The 10,748-nt window shown below is 35.9% G+C and overlaps 1 protein-coding gene across 1 annotated transcript; it reads right to left on the bottom strand.

Annotated features, from left to right (window-relative positions):
* Positions 1-2,556: 2,556 nt before the first annotated feature.
* Positions 2,557-10,413, bottom strand: LOC139960889 (small ribosomal subunit protein mS25-like). Its single transcript, XM_071959561.1, has 4 exons — positions 10,048-10,413; positions 8,008-8,114; positions 4,310-4,397; positions 2,557-3,567 (listed from the first exon to the last, which is right to left on the bottom strand). The coding sequence occupies exons 1-4, from the start codon at positions 10,179-10,181 to the stop codon at positions 3,333-3,335; spliced, it is 564 nt and encodes a 187-aa protein (XP_071815662.1). The 5' UTR covers positions 10,182-10,413; the 3' UTR covers positions 2,557-3,332.
* Positions 10,414-10,748: the final 335 nt, after the last annotated feature.

The following is a 10,748-nucleotide window of genomic DNA, read 5'->3' as shown; positions in this document are numbered from 1 at the left end:
ACACTACGCCGAGCTCACTTTGTTATCATCATAATGACGTCACATGTCACTGTAGATCACGTGATCATCATATCGCTGTTCGCGAAAAGCCCAATTTTTGTTTAAAAAATCATCGAGCTTAGGAATTTTTTTTAAGCCTTTCCCAACATCGGATTGACTTGAATTTTCACATGTGTAATATGGAAACCAACTAGAATACTCTTGAATAAAATCGTATATTTTCGTCGATGCTGAAAAATCACTATCGTTCATCTTTAAACAAAGGCCAGGAATACGCTTATCATAGTTTAATATCTTTCGTAAAAACGAGCTTGGCGAGGTCAGCCACTATGTACTCCTGGCATTGAATGGGCACTTGACTTGCTTCTTCCGTCTTTCTATTTTTTTTTTTTTTTTTGGGTTGACTTTTTAATATTTAAACGCCCCCATTTATTTATTCGACTTCGTTTAGAGTCCAAAATTGGATGTTCAGAGGATGATGATAAAGTTCCACGTCCGTATAACCATTAGCCATACGTATTGGGAACGCTGAAGCCCCCCCCCCCCCTAATTACAAGACACGAGTCTCTCATGAAGCGGACCGTTTCGTGACAGGGACTTTTTTTAAATTCTCTACCGCATTGACTTGACAATATATTCAGCAGTTATTACATCTGGCCTGTAACTTCAAGTGACTATCCACTAGTATCTGCCTTAAATCTCTATTACATATATATTATTATATATGTACAATTCTTTTGTCACGGTCAAGCTCCATTTATTAATTTGATGGGCATCAGGACGATGATGATGGAGTTTGGGGTCAATGGTCTTCATGATTTTTGGCTTCTTTGTCTCAAAATAGGCGTAAGTTTTGAATACAGTTAGAGAACATAGGCTATGTACTTCGTTCCTGCTAAACAAACTCGGCAGTAGCTACTGTGATCAGGTATTTAAGAATAGCGCCCTCTCTTAGACCCCTGTTTTTTGTTTTTCTTAGACCGTCTGTGTAGTAGGTCACTAAACTACTAAGTGGTTTCCATATGAGCTCAAATGAACTTAGAAATGAATATGTATTACATAAAATTCCTCCTATGATCCATATAAATATGCATATCTGGAACAACATAAACAGTAAAACATTCAACATTTTGTTTGCAAAGAGTTTTGTGAGTGTTCTTTTTAGGAAGAAGAACAAACAAGCAAACAAAGCTGCCAAGAGAATAAAAAAACAATTTCCTAACTACTTTTCTTTTTCTACCAATTTTCTACAAAGTTTCATGCAAAACTACTTCTGGACCACTTCCTAACAACACTTACTTGTTAACTACATAAACTAGTAATTTCAATCAAAAAACACCAACAAATCAACTCCCACTTGCCATCGTTTCATCCCCTTTCCTACATTAGCAACTTTCCCTTTACAAAATAAAAATACAAAATACAAATTAACTGCAAATAAGTCAGGTTTTCAGAATATAATCTCCATTCATCAGGTTTACTATTTCACTCTAATGTTTCATACAGCCACTTCATGGAATAGTAAAGTACCAAATGAATAGGGTGTGTCAGTAGACATGTATTTAAGTGATGGAAAATTTAAAACAAGCTTTACTGACCACAGGGTGAGCCTTTGACATAAAGAAGGAGTACATAAGAGAAACATTTCCATTGGTTCCAACTTGGCATGTATCATGCTCTTTTCCTATAAATTGCATACTTATGTAGGCCCACCCAGCAACTGACATGATGGTGACACACATGAGTGGGAAGGCGAAGGTGCACAGTCCTCCTGTGCTCTAGCCTGGCCATGGGCCTTTACTTATGTGTCTGAATGTAGATATATTCCTATTGACATTATGTTTGTGATGTGGGATTCATGTGATCACTCATGTGGGCAAAGATTTGACCTCCAAAAGTCCCCCAAAAACTGACACAAAAGTAAACTTGAAGCTAGAATGTAAAGCCAGGTTCATCATCTGTGGCAAAAACATTGATATGAAAAGTATGAAGATTTAGCTTATGAACTTTCAATAGTCATAAATGTGAAATTTTGTGAGTTGCGGGTGCAAAGAGAAATTTTCCAACCAAAGTTTAGAGGGTCATTCTGCGGATACAATATGGAGAAAGGAGCTGTATAACTATGTGTTCCCTGAAGCTGCAATGATCCAAATGTAAAATGATTACTTGAGAACTTGATTTGACACTGAACAAACTAACAAAAATGAGGGCAGTCTTTCAGTAGCATTAAGTGTACAAACACTTTAATACAGTGTTACAAATAGTAATGAACCTTGTTTACTGTTCAATTGGGTGAATTGTTTCTTAATTCCAACGACACACAATGATGGCGGAAAAGGGGCTAAGCCACCCACTTCTGTGAAAAGGTCCCCCTTTTCATAATTAGAAGTTATCCTTTTGTTCTAAATTTTGTGCTATTTTTGTCGTGAGAAAGTGCTCGTGTATTTAGTAAAGTCATCTTGTCGAGAAATTAATAATACAACGTGACAAAATAAATGGCTGTTTTAGATGAAAAATCAAAACACAATAGTAAATTAAAAATGGCTGTTTTGTTGAGAAAAAAAAAATATTCAAATGGGGGAATTTGTGGTACAAAATGCACTGAGGGTCAATTCTGTCGAGGCATTCTGATGACAATCTTGTTGTTTGCCCCTTCGAATCAAAGTCACATCTCCCACTGCCCTTCAAAGTTTAGTGTGGGCCTCAACCCTCTTGATCCCTCCATAACTGGACCCTCCTCTGCCAACTTTGAATGTTCACATCCACAGACTGATGTAGAAGTTGAGAATCTTAGTGATGTGCAGTGCTAGATGAACTCCCCTGTAGCACTAAGACACCATGTGCTCCACTCCCACCAACCAATTGCCCCCCGCCCCCCCACCCCATCCCATTTGACATTTGCAGGAACAGTTCAAAATTAGAAAGTTGGTATGTTTTGCTGGGGAGGGATCTCAAAAGCCCCTTGACCACTGGGCCCCTAGTTAATTGCCTCAAAGGACCCACTGGATAATACAGTACTAGTATTGTTAATAGACAATCAATTAGAAATTACAGTATCTATGTCCATGATGTCATGATATTACATACATAGTAGAGACTGTATCACAATCCACTCAAAACTAGAACCCATAGAAACAAATCCACGTTGTTACTCATTTGTTGTTCAAAATATGGTCAGGACAATTCTTTTAACTGTTTGTGTAAGCATCACATGGCCTGACTGTTGACTATGCCATGCATTCATTCAATGAAAACTAACAGGTTTACATTGCGCGTCGAAAGCCACTTCTCCATTCTTTTTCCTTCCTCTTGTCAGAGCTTCATCACCCTTTCTAATCCTCCTCCTCCTCTTCATCTGGAATATTAGGGTCTCTTCCACGGGCGGGTTTAAGCAATAGAGTTCTGTAATCGATATTCTTTCCTCTTAGTTCTTCTGGTAGAGGCACAACAGATGGACACGGTACTTGTCCTGGAACCTGGCAAATACACTCCCTGGCAAACTCTCTTCCGAAATTAGCTGGATTTGTCTTCTTCTCCCTAGCTTTCCTTTCTGCAGACAGAATCTCTCTGCAAAAAGTTTAAGAAATTTGACCAAGGTTTATTTATCAAATTTGTAGACAAGTGGCCTAGATATCTGGTACACCAGGAGGGCTTTGATTAGTTGACAATGTGTCGTTAGTTCATTTGATAACAAGAATATATTTCACTTTGTCTCAAACTATTGGGATTGAAGGCAGTTGTTTTACACACTAACCAGCCATATGTGCATATGGGGAAATGCCACATCTAAGTGTATAGCTCACACTAAGCGCGGTTATCGGCCATATGTGCATACCAGGCATGCTATAGCTAGAGTATAGGTTACAGGTCTTCTTGGTGGTTTCTGGCTCTATCAGTTCTTTGGGAACAATGACATTTTATGCCCAAAAGTTAAAGATACAAATTTGGTCGAACTAACATATAGATCTGTATGGAAAAGGTTACTGCCTTACTTGGCATATTAAATACTTGGCGCATGCCTTTGATAAAGCTGTACAATATGCATAGGAAGGGGGTAGCGGAAGCTGACCCCCCCCCCCCCGCCCCCTTTTTGACAGCTTCTCAATATAAATTGATACATTTAAACAATCTAATACTTATGTGGCCAGAGGCAATTTATTTTGCAAAATGCAAACAAGATGCTTCAGAAAACATTTCATTTTCAAATTTTAAAGGAGCTGGCTATTGAGGTACCACTATAGAAATACTAACAAAGGACACATCATAAATCGTATTGTAAAAACAAATTTTGAAAAGTTATCTGACTCACTCTGATTTTCCTAAAAGTTTCTTTACATGTTCTAAAATGGATGTATTGGATTTACTGTCAATATCTATAAGCACCTCATCACCATCATCTGAAAGATCAAAAAGAAGAAAATATCATAAACTGTTCAAGAATCAACATAAATTCTCCACCCAACAGTAAGTTGAAGAGTTACTCAATAAAAAAGAGTGCAATAGTCAGTTAATGTCTACAGACATCTATGGACAGCATCATCCTAATCACTCTAAAGGCATTAGAAATCATGAAAATTGCTGCATCTCACATAAAAAAACATGAAAGATTGCCCATTCTTTTGTCAAGTCTTTTCTTAATTTCTAATTTGATTTATGAATAAAAATTAGCTAATTATGCATATTTGATGATGTAGAGGGATTGACTGCCTAATTTTCTGTTATGTTATTACTTTGTTTTTACAACCTTCATTTCAAGGACACTGAACACAGCTTTGTGGTCTAAGGCAAGTTTTGGAAATATTTATATAAAAAAAGGAGGAACATCTCATTGTGCAAATGATATATATGGGATTGTATTTAGGGGATAACTTATTCAGGCCTAAAATAAGGAATTTTGATGAGGGCAACACTCCACGTCATAATTTGCAAATATTTAATAAGATTCCCAGATTTATCAGAGACTTCAAATGTGTACTGTATATCTTGGACAGAAAAGGAGCTTTTCAAACATTTCAACAGATTTTGAATGAGTTTATGAAACACAACAAATGTACTGAATATGAGGCTAGTTGGTCTAGGTGTCCGCTGTACTTTAAATGAACAGAAATGAGCAAGTGGTTATTCCAGAAAGAAAAACACTGTATAACGATTACTTATTGTGTTTATAGGGCTATTAAACCGTAAAACTCATTTTAGTTATATTCATCTAGCACCAGTTATATTCATCTAGCACCAATTATATTCATCTAGCACCAATAGTATTCATCTAGCAGCATTTATATTTATCTAGCACCAGTTATATTCTACTGACATAGCACCAGTTATATTCATCTACTGTAGCACCAGTTATATTCATATAGCACTAGTTATATTCATCTAGCACCAGTTATATTCGTCTAGCACCAGTTATGTTCATCTATCACCAGTTGTATTCATCTAACAACAATTATATTCATCTAGCAGTAGTTATATTCATCTAGCACCAGTTATATTCATCTAGAACCAGTTATATTCATCTAGCACCAGTTATATTCATCTAGTACCAATTATATTCATCTATCACCAGTTATATTTATCTAGCACCAGTTATATTCATCTATCACCAGTAATATTAAACTACCACCAGTTATATTCATCTAGCACCAGTTATATTCATGTAGCACCAGTTATATTCATCTAGCACCAGTTATATTCATCTAGCACCAGTGATATTCATCTAACACCAGTTATATTCGTCTAGCACCAGTTATATTCATGTAGCACCAGTTATATTCATATAGCAGTAGTTATATTCATCTATCACCAGTTATATTCTTCTAGCACCAGTTATGTTCATCTATCACCAGTTGTATTCATCTAGCACCAATAATATTCATCTAGCAGCATTTATATTCATCTATCACCAGTTATATTCTACTGACATAGCACCAGTTATATTCATCTACTGCAGCACCAGTTATATTCATCTAGCACCAGTTATATTCATCTATCACCAGTTATATTCTACTGACATAGCACCAGTTATATTCATCTACTGCAGCACCAGTTATATTCATCTAGCACCAGTTATATTCATCTAACACCAGTTATATTCATCTAGCACCAGTTATATTCATGTAGCACCAGTTATATTCATCTAGCACCAGTTATATTCATCTAGCACCAGTGATATTCATGTAACACCAGTTATATATTCATCTATCACCAGTTATATTCATGTAGCACCAGTTATATTCATATAGCACTAGTTATATTCATCTATCACCAGTTATATTCATCTAGCACCAGTTATATTCATCTATCACCAGTTATATTCATCTATCACCAGTTATATTCTACTGACATAGCACCAGTTATATTCATCTACTGCAGCACCAGTTATATTCATCTAGCACCAGTTATATTCATCTAACACCAGTTATATTCATCTAGCACCAGTTATATTCATGTAGCACCAGTTATATTCATCTACTGTAGCACCAGTATTCATATAGCACTAGTTATATTCACCTATCACCAGTTATATTCATCTAGCACCAGTTATGTTCATCTATCACCAGTAATATTAATCTAGCACCAGTTATATTCATCTATCACCAGTTATATTCATCTCCCACTAGTTATATTTATCTACTGTAGCACCAGTTATGTTCATCTATCACCAATTATATTCATCTAGCACCAGTCATGATCATTTAGCACCAGTTCTCAATTCTAGTTCTCACATTAAGGTGCTGTACTCAACTTCTCAAGCATTGCCTTTTATATTTTTGGTGTCACTTATCTGAGACAAAACAGTTCTTTGAGGCACATATTGAGGCAACATCTCAGCACATGTTGAAAGCAGTGGAAACCAACATTTCGGTTTCTTGAACATTTTTTGGCACTTTCTGAAACCTGGGCAATACCCATGTTACTGTCAACTTGTCAAGCAAAAGATGGACAGGATTCACGCATTAGATAAAAATGAACCTTGACATTGAAAATCTAATCAAACACGATACTCTTGTCTGCAGAATGAAGACTATATTTTTTATAATCTCTCTAAGTATTGATCTATTTTACAAGTTAGTTTAATGACATAATGCATTATGAAATCATTATTTAAACGATACTTGATCAATAAATGTTTATAGCAGATCACAACAACTTTTTCCTATTTTGACTTTTGAAGTCTCTTGATAGAAAACAGCTTGTGTTTGATAGCAAAGCGTCTGTTATGAAAAATAAATCATTTGATAACAGATAGGAAGCATAATGATGTGTCTTAGTGATAACATCTAGACCGGTGGTAATTTAATGTAACAACATGAACTAAAACACAAGTTGAATTGTTCTACTCTTAACATCATGGTAGGGCATGGGATGGAGTTCAAAGGGTTAGGGTTAGAATAGACTTTATAACAATTACCAACCATTATTACACATTTAACCACTGTTTACTACAAAATAAATTAGTATTAACCCATCCCTTTTAGGTATGGCATGTACAATAAATGTCCTAGTTGTATTTTATGAAATATTATATTTTACTTAATTTTTCATCTGTACTGAGATACAGAGAAAGTGTTTACAAGCTTGGACATACAAAAACACACACACTATTCGGAATGCATACAGTAAAAGTAGATCACCTTAGCCTTCGTAGGTACTTTGCTCTCAGGCAAGTTACCAAAGAAAGTCCCAAAAAATGAAGAATGGATTGTTATCAGAGTATCATCCTTTGAATTAGAGTTATAAGAATTTATTTTATACATCAACTTTTTTAGATTTGTGATGGTCAATGTTTCATAGTTTTAAACATTAAAGTGGAAAATGGATTAACATTATATGTTTCATTTTGTTTGCAAATTTATGGAACCTGCAATACTATTTCTCCATTCACCACATTTTTGGTTCCATCCAAAAGTGAGATCTACTACTACATATAGCTAGACAACAATATAGATATTTACAGAACAAATTAAAGTTCCGAAAGAGGAAAGAATTTGAATGTTTCGTTCTTACTTAAGAAACAGCGAATAAAAGGTGATGGTGTGAGGTTCTTGAATGTTTGCATCTGAACATTCTGGTTCTTGTACTGCAACTGTGGTAAATTGTAAAAAACAAAATCCCTGTAGAGGAGACAAAAAGAAAGAAAAATCAATTACCTTAATTAACATTAAACCAATCTCAGAAATACTATTCAGCATTAGTATGAATATTATACACAAATTTCGAAAGACTCAAGAATCATAGGATCAAGCTGAACTAAAACCTAGTGACATAGGCTTCAGACTGCTGTACTCCGTCAGCTTAGCTAGATCTACTGTACGTATGGGATCCAAACCGTGACTTTTCACGGTACCTTTGCATTTCTACATAGCCAGGTATAAAAGCCCAGTTACATTCAATCTGAGGCAGAATGTGGCAGGAAAGGGAATTTCCAAATTCTTTCTTCGATCTTCATACTTAAAGGGTGTGAAGACTCGCGCACAAAGAAATGTCTCATGCCGATAATCTGACTTAGTTTCGAATGAGGTGCAACCGAAGTGTTAGACACCACCATCGATCCCAGAAAATACACACACAGCTTGCTACCGTCGGTAATTAGACACTAGTGTACAGTCAGTCCATACAGCTGCGGTCAATACCCACAGCACAGTGTACAAACGATACAGCGATGGACATCTCAGGTCCAGCTAAAGATAACAAGGTATCACGTTTCATTTCTGTCTGCATTTTGTAGCGACAAGCAGAAAACTTCACTTGCAAGCAACGGAAAGTTAACTTTTCAGAGTCTTCAATGCCTTTAATTGAAAGCTGTTTGTGGAGTGATCGAAATGTATCCATTATTCATTTCTATGTTAGTTTGCGCTTCAATGACCTAATATTTCAAGTTGAATTTGCTCATTAACACATACATGTCACATACCTTAAAACACTGTGACAGACACTTTATGTGCATCCCCAAATCATGAATAGATGCTCCCAGTGTTGTGTAAGTTATTTGTAAATTTGGCAAAATTATCAAGATATATCTTCCAGCATCAAATGGGCTGTTTATACAAGTTTACTACAACGTTAGGAATACATTGGGATCATCATGTACTTTATGTATGTCAAGCCTAATTAAGTACTGTTCAACGTAGCCTTAGCTACAGTGTATTGTGTAAGACTGCAACTTAGCAATTTCAATTCCACTGTCTTGTAATTGTGCACAGTAAATTGCTATATTTGTTAAAATCTCTTTGAGTTGGGAAAAAATATAGACATTCTTGTCACAAAATAAGAAAGATACTCTTGACAATGTTGGAATATCAAGTTTTCGAAAGAGAAAAGCATGTTTGTATGAAGATAAATAATCTTAATTCGGTAGGAGGTATATTAGTATAATTTTATAAAAATAATACATGCATACGTACAAGTGAGTTTATGTAACAGTCAGTTAAAACGTGTTACACCAGTCATATTTAACCTACATGACCGGGATCATTATTGAACAGAAAATTGGCTGAATACAGGCAGCCTACTGTAAATAATATCCCACCTTGTATGTCTTCATACTTGTACTCTTGAATTTTCTAGAAAAGATAACTGTGCTTTTACACGGCCTCATTGTGTGTACAGCTACTCGGGAGATTTGGAGAGCACTGTAAGATTTAGGGCAAAACAACTTGTGGGGCCTGCAGTACTCTGAATGCTGTTGTACAGTACTCATACCACAAGTTTGTGTTTTACAAATAAAACTGTTAAGCTGTAGGCCCTACATAAGAAAAATTGACCAAATTTTTGGCCAACCACTACATTTCTTCTTAGATGGATTCAAGTTGCAATCATTCACAAACTTGGTTGGCCTAGCTCACAAAGTAGGCCTAGGCTAAGCGGCCTAGTGTCCATCTTACTTAGGCCTAGGCTAGGCCATAAAGTCAAAGTACTTATTCATTTGGATTACAATGATTGCATAGACTAGATCTATATGGCAAAGCTAACAATCTTTCCTTTGGATCTAGCCTACACAGACCCAAGTGACACGTTTGTATGCAATTCTTTACAACATATAAATACCTGGCACCCTTGTGCGTTTCTCCTAACGTATTGTAGTTAATGGTTACAATTTTCACTGTGTCTCTTAGGTAGACATTTCCCCTTTCAAGATACCGCAACGTCCTTCTCAACGGAAACTTTCCTTTCATAGGCATTATTATCCTCTGTTATTGCTCAAACTCTGATAAACATTCGATTTTTAAGTAAGAGACCTATGGTCCACCAAATTGTGTCAATCTTGCGAGATTAATACGGTTCTCGTCCATAAAATCTCTCATGCATGTCGTGGAACTACCTTTGAGGCCAAACTTGGAAATGAAAGGTGAACAGATGTGTAACAGATCCTCTTCAGCCTGTGCGCAACCATTTGCCATGTGCCCTGATCACTGAAGTAAAATAACTTTATTTTATTTCAATGGGACTTCAATTGAAGTTAGCGATCAATAACAACACACCAACCAGGAACGTGATTTCGAAAAGTCTAACACACTGCTTGTGTACGGTGTTTGAGTGGCATAGCTTTGACAGAAGATAATGTGCTCTTTCAGTGTAAACTATATTGACCAATTGAAGTAGTGGAGATCTATTTCAGGTGTTATTTAGTCTATCCCTCTCTCTTTATTTATATAAATATATTTTTAGGCTTGCTGAACCGTTTCGACATCATGAATGTAAGCCTGACGAAGAGAGAGTATGAGAAAATTATGGTTACCTTTAACGTG

Source organism: Apostichopus japonicus, chromosome 20 (genome assembly GCF_037975245.1).
Source record: "Apostichopus japonicus isolate 1M-3 chromosome 20, ASM3797524v1, whole genome shotgun sequence".
NCBI classification, from domain to species: Eukaryota; Metazoa; Echinodermata; class Holothuroidea; order Aspidochirotida; family Stichopodidae; genus Apostichopus; species Apostichopus japonicus.
The sequence above is the reverse complement of the archived record's forward strand: the minus strand, read 5'-3'. Positions and strand labels throughout refer to the sequence as shown.